This window comes from Miniopterus natalensis, chromosome 22, assembly GCF_054644295.1.
Source record: "Miniopterus natalensis isolate mMinNat1 chromosome 22, mMinNat1.hap1, whole genome shotgun sequence".
Lineage (NCBI taxonomy): Eukaryota > Metazoa > Chordata > Mammalia > Chiroptera > Miniopteridae > Miniopterus > Miniopterus natalensis.
This window is the reverse complement of record NC_142102.1, coordinates 12726860-12740471: the sequence shown is the minus strand read 5'-3', so window position 1 is coordinate 12740471 and position 13612 is coordinate 12726860. Positions and strand designations below refer to the sequence as shown.

Genomic DNA, 13612 nt, shown 5'->3' with positions numbered 1-13612 from the left:
CCTCTTCTAGCTCCTGCCCCCCGTTTCTCTGTTCCCTCCTTTACCGTAAAAAAATTAGAAAGCCTTGTCTGTACTCGCTGTCTTCATTTCTCCTCCAATCAGGCCATGGCGCTCCTTCTTTCAAAACACCCCAACAGCTCCCATTTCATTAAGGCCTCCTGATCTGGAGGCCCCATTAGCAACTGGCCTCACTCCTACAACTCTGCTTTGCCCACTGCACCCCAGCCACAGGATCCTGTGGGCTCTCTTCTCACACACCATGTGAACATCACACTGCAATTCCTTGTTCGCCTTCGCGGCACCTCCTCAGAGAAGCCTGTCTCCCTGCCCTTCCTAACCCTCTCACCACGTTTCTCTTTATTCACAGAATGCATGGCTACCCGATATCTTATACTACAAGCTTCTTAGTTTGTGTCCATCCTCTCCAACTGCCTGTAGAAATATCAGTTGCAGGACTTATCAGTGTTAGTCACTGTTGTGCCACCAGTTTCTAGAATAGTGCCTAGTGTGGAATCAACACTCATTAAACGTCTATAGATGAATGAATGAAGCAACGCAATGAGTGCTCCCTGAGAGAAGGGAGCAAGCACCCTGGCTGGGGAACCAGGAAAGGCTTCATGGCAGGGGTAGCTGTTGAACTGGCCTTGAAGGGTGGACCAGTGCCTGCACTCCCCCTTCATAGCACTATAACTGTTTCCTTGTCTGCTCCCCTCCCAGACTTATGTCCCAAGGGGGCAGGAGTCCTACCTTCCTTACTGCTATATCTCCACCACCTAGACAGGGCCTGGTACATAGTAGTTACTTAATAAAACCTGCTGGATGAGTGAGTATATGAGTAAGTGAGGGAATGAGTGAACAAACAAACCAGAGGTGACGGGAAGGGCATGCCTGACAAAGGAACACAACAGGAGAGTTGGGGGTGGAAGCACAGGGCACACTGGGAAACTGTGTACAGAGCAGGGAGCAAGAGGCAAGGCTGCAGCCAGGTCGGCCAGGAACATACTCTGGGCAGCCCTGACTGTAAAGTGAACCCCATGTTTCCACTGTGAGCTAAAGCCCCTGGTTACATCACTGCGTGTATGGCCAGGACCAGCACGGGGGCCCTCACCATCCTGTAGGATGATCTCATCCCTACAAGGGCCCGGCTCAGAGCCTCGCTACCCCATGACCTGCCTAGTAGGGCTTCGGCATCAGGGCATCTGAGTCCAGCCAGGCTGCAGCGAGGGGGCAGGAATGGGGAAGGAGTTGACACTGACTGAACCCCATAGCCTCAAGACTGGGGCCAAAGCCCTACATCGCCCATGGTGCCTCCTCGCAAAACAGGGCCCTGACAGCCTCGGGCCCCAGCAAAAGTGGGTTTTGGAAACAGCTTTATTTGGGGAGAAAACATTGCCTTGTTCCCTGGATAATATGAATTGCATTCTAAAACACACAAAAGCAGGAGAGGTCCTTCACTCCCTGATACACACACTTGCACGTCCGAACCACCCATGCCCAGCCTTGGCCAGGAGAGCCTCCAGCAGCACTGGAGCCTGTGGTCTTTCTTTTTTCTGTCACCCTGCTACCTCTGGCTCACAGCCAGCAGGCCTGAGCCTGGAACCCAACTTGGAACTTGCAGCCTCCTCCCAACAACCATGCCCAGTTTGGAGAAGCTCAGATTCAAGAGAAGAGTCATAATGAATGTAAATCTCGAGTTTTCAAAGAGCTTTCAAATACAGTGTTTCATTTGGCTCTCATGACAATCCTGTGAAAACAAATGCTAACATTTACTGATGGCTTACTATGTGCCAAACACTGAGCTGAACATTTTCCATGTATTATCTCATCTAATCCTCACAAAAATCCTGTGAAGAATGTTATTAATTCCCAATTTGAGGAAGAGGAAATCCAGGCCCATGAAATTAAGGCTCCTACCCAAATTCGTCCAGCTGGTAAATAGATATCTAAGGAAAGCTTGTAAATAGAAGATTATGGACTAAAACAAATAGAAGAAAAGCCAACTGGAAGAAACACAAGCTATAGAAACTATCATTGGTCATCTCAGAGAGTAAAGAGGAGATAATACATTCTCGAAAAGAACAGGATGCTGCCGAAAAGGATTCAAAAAGATCTTAGAGATTAAAAATTCATTAGGAGAGTTGAAAGATAACACTGAGGAAACGTCCCAGAAAGCAGAGCAGAAAGACAAACAGACGGAAGGGGAAGAAAGGATCGGAAAATAAGAGAATGAGTCCCTGGGAGCAGACGTCCACATGACAGACGCTCCAGGGAGAAAGAACAGAGGAGACGAAGGAAGATCAACATCAAAATAATCTCAAGTTTCCCAGAACTGAAGGCATTCAGTTTCCAGATTGAAAGTGCCCAAGCATGCCCCAGGATGAAGAGAGACCCGTATCAAGATACACCATTATGAAATAGCAGAACATTCTTACAAGCTTCCAGAGAAGGGGAAAAATTGTCTCATGCAAAGAATTAGGAACCAAACTCTCCTCCTGCTCCAAACAGCAACATGAGGAGCGAGAAGGCAATGGAACAATCTCTTCGAAATTCTGAAGGAAAATTATTTTTAACCTCAACTTCTATATCCAGCCAAACTATCAAGAGTAAAGCAGAGAAAGAGACATTTTCAGACACAAGCTGTCTAACATCTACTTCCCACAGACTCTCCCTAGGAAGCTACCAAAACAAAAATGTAATCAAGAAAGAAAAATGTGAAAGAAAAAAAGAAAGAAAAAGAAACGTGAAATACAAAACACAGGAAATCCATCACAGGAGAGAAACAAAGGGAGCCTACAGGGTGACAGTGCCGTGAGGTCCCAGGATGTCAACATGGACTGGATGCAGAAAGCAGCAAAATCATACTGGAGCAGAAAGACTCAGAGGAGACATACGTTGAGAGCTGGTCACCACAATGCCTCCTGCTATTGTATCACCTTTAGGACCCGCTTAAGCGATGGAAGGATGTCATTCAACAAAGCTATACAGGAAACCGAGAAAAAGGAAGGCGTGAGATTTGGGGACACAGAATCGACCCAGGAGGAAGGCAAAGGGAAGACCCAGGAGAATAGCTGTGGGTCAGGCCTAAGAGTCCACCAGTTCAGACAGAAGAATAGAGATCAACAAGAGGGATGGCTCCAAAGAAGTAACTGACAGCAAGGATCAGCAAAAAATTGTACTAAAAGGCTATTAGGCCCTGGCCAGTGTGGCTCAGTTGGTTGAGTGTTGTCTCGTGCCCCAGAAGGTGGCAGATTCAATTCCCAGTAAGGGCACATACCTAGGTTGTGGGATCATCTCCGATTGGGATGCATTCAGAAGGCAACCAATCCCTGTAGTATCTTTCTCACATCAATGTCTCTCTCCCTCCCTCCCTCCTTCCCTCTCTAAACTCAACTTTTAAAAAAAGGCTATTAGAATGTGTAAGAAAAATCAGCAATACCAAAAACTAATTAAATGAAAAACTAGAGTACTAACTTTAGAAAAACAGAAGAAATACATCATAGTACACTACAATGTCAGTTACAAGTAATATTGCACAGGCATCAAAAGGTAAACAGTAAGTATTAACATAGGCAAAAATCATGATATAACTATATTGAGAAAATAAGTGAAGCAGAGGAAATTATGTTAAAGAGCTAATTCCCCACCTACTGTAACAGGAAGACTAGAGAGCATCTAAACCTGAAGATTCGGAAGCTAGCAGTGCTCACATATTACTCAGTACTATGGAGATGTAGATAAACCAGAAGCAGCAGCAGCTAAGGGCTGAAACAGTTGCTTCTAGGAAGATAAGTTGGTGGGAGGGGTGAACTGCTGTATTCTGATAAAATTACCTTTTAGTATAATTTGATGTCTTAAACGATGTGCATGTGTTAGTTTTATTTTGGTAAAATAAAATTTAATTTTCTTTAAAAAGAAGGATTAAGGATTTTCTATATAGGGGAAATAGCATATGCAAAAGCATGGCGTGGTGAAAGAGCCGCATTTAACCGTCAGTGCCACAGGAAGGTAGACCCAGGCATAAGCAGACAGCATCAGACTGCAGGGCAAAGGCTGTATCTCCTCCTCACCAGCTCTGTGGGCTCTGGCAAGTCACCTGAACTATTCCAGTTCCCTTCTCTGTAAAATTTGACTAATAATAGCACTTACTTCACTGGGTTTTGTAAGAATTCAATGACAACGGAAACAGTGTTATGCAAAATGTGTTATGCTGTACAAAGGTAAGGGATATAGGCACATCTCTGTGCCCCCTGGAATAGATGGGGTTCTCAGACTGGAACTCAGAGGGTTCTGGGTAAGGATGAGGACTGCCCAGGGGGACCTAATCCCAGAGAAGCGGTTTAGCTGGCTAGAGCAGACAAGGCCCCCCCAGAATCAGGACAACTCACAGCTAGAAACCACCAATCGCCCCGATATAAAATATGGGCTTGTAGAGGAAAACTTGACCTAGAACCCTTGAACTACTGGCTGCACAGGCGGGAGGGGTAGGCACCCATTGCAGGACCTGAGGTGGGTCAGGTTGGTACAGTGGGAGACTCCTGGGAGTTCTGAGGGAGGGGCAATGCCTGGGTCCAGCTTTCCAGTCTCTCACTCCTCTACCGCCCCTTCCAAGGAACATCACTTTGCTTCCTACTCTACCAACCTGTGGCTCCAAATTCTACCATGGAGCTCAGTGAAATACAAGTAATAATGGCCTTCATTTCTAACACTTATATGGTACTTACTGTATGACAGGTACTATTCCAAATGCTTTGCAGGTATTTAATGCATTCAGTTTCACAGCAACCCTATGACATTCATACTATGTTCATTCCCCACTTTACAGATGAGGTACTGAGAGGTTATGTAACCTACTCAGTACCACATAACTGAAAAGGAGACAAGCCAGCATTCCAAGCCAGGCAGTCTGTCTCCAGGGTCTGCAGTCAGAATCACTGTACATCAGTCTCTAGGCTGAAGACTCCCAAGCCTCAAACTACTCAACTCTCAAATAGGAATTTTGGGGGAGATGGCTTCAAAAATTCAACTGAATTTCTTTTCTTGGAACTAAGATTCATCCGTAGTATAAGTATATGCCTGAAGGTGAGAAACCTTTATTGAAGACAGGCTCTGAAGAAGGACAGGGTGTGTATATGGCTCCAGAATGGGAGGTGAAAGGAACCCCAGCTTACACAGGGTGATTAAACTAGAGAGAAAACTAAGAAAACAAATGTCAACTTGCACAGTTTTGTGCACACAGTCAATCTCCCTCCATGCCCATCCCACAGCCCCCTTGGACCTTGCTCTGTGGAACATGGAGATGGCCTCATTACCTGTGATGATACAGGTGAACTTGACGTCGCTGTCCTCGGACACAGCCTGGGACTTGAGTGTGGTCTCGAATACTGGCTGGGTCTCCTCTGTTAGCTGAGCAATGATGGAGCAGAAGGTGCTTCTAGGAAAGGCAAAGAACTATTCAGAGCAGCCTTCCCCAATATACCACAGCCTGCGCTGCCCAAGGCAGCTTAGATCTTACCATGTCCATCTGTCATCCCAGGGCATGGCCAGCACTTGACTAAGTCTTTCTTCAAGGAAGCCTAGGCATCTTGGCCAGGTGGGAGCAGCCATGGTACCAAGGGGCTGAATGGAATCTTGACCCAGATCCATTACAATAGCAAGGCTTCTGACCACAGGCCAGACTCCTGACCATGCCAGACACCAGCCTGGCATCCCATCCCATCCTTATTAGGGGCCTTGCTTCACCCTCCACCTTTCACCTCCAGGAAAGTTCGTGCATGGACAGACCCAGCCTCAGAGAGGGAGCCCCCAGCATAGCAGAGCCTCCACTCATGCCAAAGAGGGAAAAGCTGGCCAACCCTTAAGGACACGTAAGTCCTAAGAGCGCAAGAGCCTATCCTAAAGCTTGGGCTCAGGAAAAAATCCTGCATTTGCGAGCACAGACCCATAGCAGACAAAGAATAAGCCAGCCAATGGCGGGGTCTAGACCTAAGATCCTAGGGGTACTGGAAAAGAGAGACTCAAGTGAATTCTGACCCTAAACAGGGCTATGGACCTGCCATGGGAAGCCAGCCATGGCTGCCTGCTCCATCCCTGGAGACCACATGCTCAGGTGAACACATGGCTGGCAGCTCCAGGACCAACCAGCAGGACTGCTAAACAACAAATGGGACTTTAGGCTCCCTGTGAAGGTCCATCTCCCAGAATTCAGAGGCATTTGTGGGCTCACTGAGTCCAGCACAGACTCACCAACACTGTTCAGCATTTATAGTTCTCCCCTTCCTGGGCACAGGAAGCAAACCACCGTGCCAAACCTTTTCATGGGCCAGCAGAGATTCAAGGCATCCCTAGGCGTGAAGCGTAACCACATAGCCAGGTTGTATGGTGCACAAGCTGTGCCCAGCCCTCCTCCCCCTCCAAATTCACATACCCTATTACGAGCAGCAGGGAGGACTGTGAGGGGTAAAGTGAAGAGAAGCAGTAAGAACTGTGATGAAAGACAAATCATTCAAAGCTGCCTTTCTCTGTGCCTCGCGGAGCAGGGGGTGGTCACCCACAGGCAGTGTGTGTCTGCCAGTGATCTCTCCACCAGGAGTGGGCAGGGTGAGAATCTGTGGGATCTACAACCCTATGCCTTCCACATTCAATTTGTCATCTCCATGGATATCGTTCTGGACTTGAGTTTGAAGAGAAAGGCTGCATCCCAAGAAGAGCATCTGGAATCAAGTAAGACTTCTAGACTGACGGGTACAGCCATGGCTCCTCTACAGGAATGCAGATGTCTGGGCCTTTGGGTATGACGGGTGTCCTCTCCCAGACTACCTAGAAAGGGGAACCTGACCTCTCCCCAAACTGAACACCTGAGGGGACAAACACTCCCTGCAACCCTCTTACCTACAACTCGTCTCCTTCAGTCAGTGTCTTTTCCTTTCCCTTTAACCTGCTGAGAAGCAGAGGGTCCTTCAGGACCCAGACTATCAACTCCCTGACACTCAGGAAATAAAACATCTGAAAACATTTCCTGCTGCTCTCATACTAACAGCAATTTCTGACTTTGGGGAATATTAAATCCCAGCCAAAGTTTCTAGAGGAAGCTGCCATGCCAAAAGCAATCAGATTTCTACGATTTTGCAACTAATTCAAAACATTCCTAATTATGCCCTCCCTACTTGGTTTGAATCCTACTTTACTCATGAACGTGAGCCTGGACCTAATATTCAGCTTAGGCTCTTAAGGATAAAGCTGCTTGAGCAAGTCTAAGAAAATAATTTCAACTTCTGGGTAAATAAGAAAACATGAAAATCAAGCTTCAAGAAAATTTGCAGAGACAAGTGCTCATGCTCAATATTCAACAACAGGTAGTTATTTTATTTCACTACTTTTTTTTGGACAGGAAAGAACACTTATCTTCTCAAACTTTCCACACTAGGTCTTAAGCTATATTCTAAAAAAAAAATGTTTAAATGGGAAAATCATAGTAACTGCTGAAAGGCATGTGTGGATGAGGCCCTCTGGGGAATGGGTCTGGGGTGCACGTCAGGAGCAGTAACTGCAGACACGGTCCTGTTCTGCTGCATGTCACGTGCTTCTGGTCCCCATCCTCCTAACCACTCCGACGTGGGGTGGAGTCAGCGTGCTGCTTGCCTCCAGTCCCCTGGAAAGCCAGGAAGTCCACACATCTGGAAGTGGTCTGTTCCCACCCTGACACCTCCAAATCCTTCCAACTCTGTGACCTCATAAGCCTATCACAGCCTAATCATGTGTTCTCTGGAGAACACCAGAATCAGCAGTTTACATAATGTTCAAAGGACCCTAAGCTTGCCCTTCGGTTTGGTTATTTTACCTCGCTTGAAACAAACTTCCAAGATCGTCTCTCTCTCAGCAGTGACCATGCTCCTCTTTGAACTAGTTGTAATACCCTTTCTTCCATCTAGAACAGGGTTCCTCACTGTCCTCTCCACCAAAGGAAACTTATGTGGTAGGTGTTAATCACGTCTGTAGACATTATTAGCTACTGAGACCAGTTAGCTACTTAAAAATACTTCTCTGTGTAAAGAAATTATAGCCAACTCTCCCCAAATCTATCAGTCTGAGATGAGGTCCAGGTGGTGGGAATAGCCAGGAAATGCTCCCAATTTTTATTATAATAGTTGGTTCAGTCAGGAGTAAAGAGCTATCCCCAGCTCAGGGGGCAAGAGGACAGTCATTCAATGGGCAAACCCCACCTGTGGCCTGCTCAGGTCCTGCCTTGGCTCTGTGGCAGAATCAGAGAACAAGCTAATGCAGGAAGACACCAACACAGTGTTCCCTGACCTGACAGAGTTCACAGTCTGCAGGGGAGGAGAGGAGCCAAAGAAAAGGGAAATTCAGAGTGTGAGGTGGTAGAACTTAAGGGACTGAAGGGAAAAAAATGAAGGCAGTAGCCACAGTTAGGAGATAGACAATGAGGTGTCAAACCTAGATATGTGGTTACAGAAACCATGAAAACCTAGGATGAGGCAGTGGGTCATATGACCGGTGGCTCCCTGTTCCAGTCCCATGATGCCTCTCCCAGGTGCACAGAGATAGTGCCGGCATCTCAGAACCCTGGCCTGTTTCTGGGTCCCTGCACCCCTTTCAAATGGTCCATGCAAGCATGTGTGGCCCCTGTGAGACCCATGCTCACGTGAGTACCTCTCACACTCTCCGCCACCCACCCTCCAGCCCTCCCCTCACCCCATGCAGCCTGGTTAGTGCACAAGCAGTCACCCAAAGGCCCCTCAGTGTCCATACCCAAGAGAAAAAGCAGTCAGAAATGTAATGCAATGTGCATTTACCTTCCAGAGCTGGGGAGAGACAACCGGCTGCTTGATAAGCTAAGCAAAAACAGCAAATGGAATCATTAGGCCAAAAAAGCAAGGAGAGGAGGCGGCGAAATCAACAACAGTCTGCAAAGTATTAACCGGCCATCACCTAGAGCCCAGAGGTCTTTCTATTAAAAGGGACCAGCTGTCTTAGTTGGCCTGTTCCAGTTAGCAAGTGGCCTCACCATGAAACACCAGTCTATCTGAAACCAAGAGCTCGTTAAATGCAGCAGAGTCCGGGGAAACGGTTAGGCAGAAAGGGAGCCCATTAGGGCTGCAGTCTGAGAAAGGTGTGTCCCTGGCACGTCAGTGACTACCCCAAGGGAGGCCTAGAGCTGACGCACTGCACGGCTCTCCAGCCCGCAGCGCACCAGCCTGGGGGCAGCTCCTGCTTCAACCGCAGCCTTTTGAGGGAAAAGAGCCCCCATCCCTGGAAACCCCCTACCAGGCTAGGAGGACACAGGTAGCTTGAAGAACACCGATTAATGTGTTAAAGTTTGGTTAAAGGGGCCACACAAGGCAAACCAGCTGGGACAGTGGAGAGGAGGAAGAAACAAAGCAGTTAATTCAGCAGGAGCCAGGCGGTGCCCAGCTCCGTCAGACGAGCACAGGGCCGTTATGCCTAGAGTCCTGACCGTCCCTTCTGCCCGAGGCAGCTGAGGGTGGACGCTAGCTAGGGGCTGTGTAGGCCACTGGGGGGTGCGGAGGACCCCCTAGGGCTGCCCCTTAGTGGAGATCCAGCCCACTTGGTATGAGCCAACTTTTACCTCTCTTTCCACCTTCCTAACACAAATATCTCCAGTGAAGTCTGCGGCCACCACCTCCCATGGCTCTTTGGGAGACCTCAGGGGCCACCCCACCCACACTCACTCCTTGCAGCTGTCCTACCATGGGAACAGCTCTCCCTTCATTGCCAGCAGCCCAGCCTGCTCGATGTTTCTGCATCTCTACCGACAAGAAAGCTCCACTGACAGCCTCTCTCTTTATAACCAAAAAATCAAACTCATCCTCTACCCAAAATCATGGCTTCCGCTCCCGTGGGTCTGCGGATACCACCAGCACTTGCCCAAACTCCGAAGCTCTAAACCTGCCATTCTCGCTCCTCTCTGTCCCCTCCAACCCCCAGGTTCAGTCCATCAACACTCCTTGGCCCTTCTTTCTCCCTCTCTCTCCTCCTGCTGTTGTGTTCTGATCTAGACCCTCATGACTCCTTATCTGATGACCACCTCAACCCCCTCCTCTGAAAAAAAAGTGCTGCAGTCCCCCCACCACATATTATACCGAGTCTCTACTCCTTGACTGGGCCGTTAAGGCCCTCCCTGACCTACTCACACCCCCACAACATGGTTCTGCTTCCCGACACTCAGGTTCTACTGTAACCAGCCTATTCCTTACTGGCACAACACATCTGTTCCTGGACTCGAGGCCCTTATGTTTGTCCCCCCTGCCTGGAAAGCCCTCCGTCTTTCCTTCTGCTCAACTAAGTCCTGCCCACCCAGTCTTCAAACCTAGCTCTTTCTGTGGCTTCTACAGCCCCTAGCACGGCGCTAGGCATACGGTGGGCATTCAACAACTGTTTCATGGAAGGAATGAAGAAACAGAAAGAGGAGAGAAAGAGGGAGGGAAGGACGGGAAGTGCATTGTTCAAACAGGAAGGGTCCTGCCTCCCAGAAGGACCTGCTGCTCCAGGAAAGATGGGAAGAAAGCAAGAGTGCAGCTGCCTTTGCTCAGAGCTTTAAGAATCCTCTCGAGGCAGCGTGGGAGGAACCTCCCATGGTTCCAAGGCACTGGCCAACTCCATCCTTTCCTGACCATGAACTTCCTTTGCCTTTCTCCTCAGAATCGAGAGATTTCTCCTCTGTTGGGTCTGGATTTCTTCCCTGGGAAGTAGAGGGAGAGAATCAGCTACTTCGGAGAGAAAAACGAAGGTTCCACAGCTTCCACCTGCAAGTGGGCAAGGTGCTGAGCTGGGAGCGGCCCCTCCCGGGCTCTCTCTCCGGGGCTGGTGGGATGCTCTGCTCCCTGGTCCCATTGTCCATTCTCTGGGCCCCACCCTTCAATGTCGGCCAGGTCTGGAGGAATCCTGGGCGATGGAGGCACTGTGTCTTCAGAAGATAGAAGATATGACTATGCTCTGCTGACTGGGCCAGAACTGGGCTCGGTCACAGGCAGGGAACTCCCCATTTACTGACTCTGAAGGGCTCAGGATCAGAGGTGTCAAGTGTTGGGGCAGAAAGGCCTAAAAGAGTTCTCAGTGCCACCCCAACTTTACAGAATGGAAATAGAAGGCTCGGGAAGGAAACGCCTCTCCACAAAGGACAGAAGCGGGCCTGGGGAGAGCCAGGACTAGCCACGGAAGCTGGAGGCCTCCCAATCTTCCTGGCTTTCATATATTCTGGGCTGTAAAAGGCCCTTGGAAAATGCTGACCCGATGCCTCAGTTTCCCTCAAAGCCCTAGACAGCTTCCTGGCCTAAGCAAAACAGGTGTTACAAAGTCTTCTGTAGCAAACATCATAGGGGTTCTGCTGCTCCTCTGCGCTCCCTTGATCGGACCAGGGCCTCCAAGAAAGGAGGAGGCAGGAACTTCTGAGTGTTCCTCAGAAACTGTAATTGCACCCACCCCACCGTGGTTTCTTAGCTGACTCTAGCCTACCCACGCCCCACCTGCCCGCAGGGGTGCAGTCCCAGAGGCTGGGCTCCCTAGGGGGCTGGGCCTACAGTTTGGCGGGACAATTTATATGTTGGATCTCTGACCCCAGGGCTGACTATGGCCGAGAGACCCCTCCAGGGCCCACTATGGACAAGAGACCCCTCCAGGGCCACGGGTGAGGGGCGCGGTGTGTGCTGGGAGACAGGCTCTAGACCTGGGCCCACACTCCCCTCAGCCGGGCAGCTGGGTAGTGAGCGCGGAGTCCACTCTCCAGCCTTTCTCCTAACAGCCTGTATCCCTGGCCCTCCCCATTCTGCCTGGTTTCCAAACCGCCCTCCCTTCTCTCCCTCCCTCTGACGCTGTCTCCGAGAAAGGCCCTGCTTCTCTCTCCACTCGTCCGGGGCACCCACAGAGGCCAGACATGGGAGGCAACGCTCGGGGAAGGCACAGTGACAAGTGTCAGACAAGTGCGAGGCTCCCGCGAGGCAGCCCCGGGCGGCATGTCCCCCGGTTTTGTGTGTGTGTGTTTCCCCGTGGAGCCGGGCGTGGGGAGCAGGGGGAATTCTTCCCTGGCAGCCGGGGGCGGGATGTCCCCTGTTTTGTGTGTGTGTGTGTGTGTGTGTGTGTGTGTGTGTGTGTGTGTGTGTGTTTCCCGGTGGAGCTGGGAGTGGGGAGCAGGGGACATTCTTCCCCAGCAGCTGGGGGCGGGATGTCCCCTGTTTTGTGTGTGTGTGTGTTTCCCAGTGGAGCTGGGAGTGGGGAGCAGGGGACATTCTTCCCCGGCAGCTGGGGGCTGGATGTCCCCTGTTTTGTGTGTGTGTGTGTTTCCCCGTGGAGCCGGGAGTGGGGAGCAGGGGACATTCGTCCGGGGCCCGCGGGGGGCCTCCTCCCGTCTGACCCGGTCACGGGCACAGGCCCTCGGCCCTGCCCCAGGCATGTGACACCATTTGACGAGTTTTGTGCAGAAACAGGTTCCGGTTACACTTGAACTTTTCCGACTCCAAGGTCAAGAGAACTGGGCCAGTCCCGGGGAAGGGCCGGGGCTCTTCCCGCGTGTCCTTGGTGCCCGTCCCCGAGGCGCGGGCGCTGCGGACGGGGGGCACCAGACAGCTTGGGGGGGGCGCTAGACAGCTTGTGGGGGGGGGCGCTGCCCTGCCCCGCACCCCGGCCGCGCCTCACGACGCCCTTTGGGAAAAGCGCGAGGGGGAGGGCAGCCGAGCGCCCGAGGGGTCAGCAGGGGTCATCTCCATGGCAATGCGCGCGGCCCTGCGCGCTCGGGGCGCCCATCCGCTCCTCCACCGCCTGGGCGTCTACGCTTGGGGTGACCTGGGCCCCCAGACACAGCACCCCCACCCGTGACTCCCGGACACGACGAAAGGGGACATCGCTCGGCCCCTCCCTCGGCACCGCGCCGCGTCCCCCCGACTGGCTCCCTCAGAGCCGCCCCCGGGAATCTTCTGACGGCGCCAACCCGCACCCCAGCCTCACCCCGTCGCCCCGTCGCCGCACCAGCGCCCCCAAAGGCCCCGGGGAGACCGGAGCGCCGGGCGCGGAGGGAGAACCCCGCTGTGGGAGATCTCCCTCCCCCGGGCCCCCGCCCCATCCGGGGCCCCGCAGCTCCCCAGGCCCCGCTCCCCGCCGCGCGCCCGCCCCGTCCGTCCGCCCGGAGGAATTCCAGGCGCTCGCTCGCTGCCTTATCGCTCCCTGTGGAATCCGCGGCCCGCCCGCGGGGGCGGCGGGGGCCGGGGGCCGGGCGGGGCGCTGAGGGCCTGAGAAGTCGCCCCGCGGGGCCCCTTTCTCCTCAGCGGCCGCGAGCAGCGCGAGGCCTGAGGCCCGTGGGCGCGGAGGGGCCGTGAGGGGCCCGCGGGCGCGGAGGGGCCGTGAGGGGCGCGGCCTCCGGGGGTCGGGTCCCGTCTCCCCCCCCCTCCCCCGGGCCTCGGTCCTCCCGCCGCCCGCCCGCCCGCCCCCGGGGCGCCGCTCACCTGGTCTCGGGCCGCACGCCCAGCAGGTAGCTGCGGCTGGTGGGGCTGGGCGTCCACACGGGGCCGTCGTCCTCGCGGTCGCCCCGCGCCCAGGCCCGGCCCCCCGCGCCCCAGGCCCGGCTGGGGGCCCTCCGCGAGCCCAT

General features: G+C 52.4%; 1 protein-coding gene across 1 annotated transcript in view; it reads right to left on the bottom strand.

Annotated features, from left to right (window-relative positions):
* The window catches only part of ALPK3 (alpha kinase 3), a 33613-nt gene extending 20001 nt beyond the window's left edge, over positions 1-13612 (bottom strand). The window contains exons 1-3 of the mRNA XM_087829260.1: positions 13470-13612; positions 12432-12573; positions 5310-5448 (exon numbers count right to left, since the gene is read on the bottom strand). Coding sequence (XP_087685386.1) covers positions 5310-5448; positions 12432-12573; positions 13470-13612 — 424 coding nt within the window. The remainder of the gene's footprint in view (positions 1-5309; positions 5449-12431; positions 12574-13469) is intronic.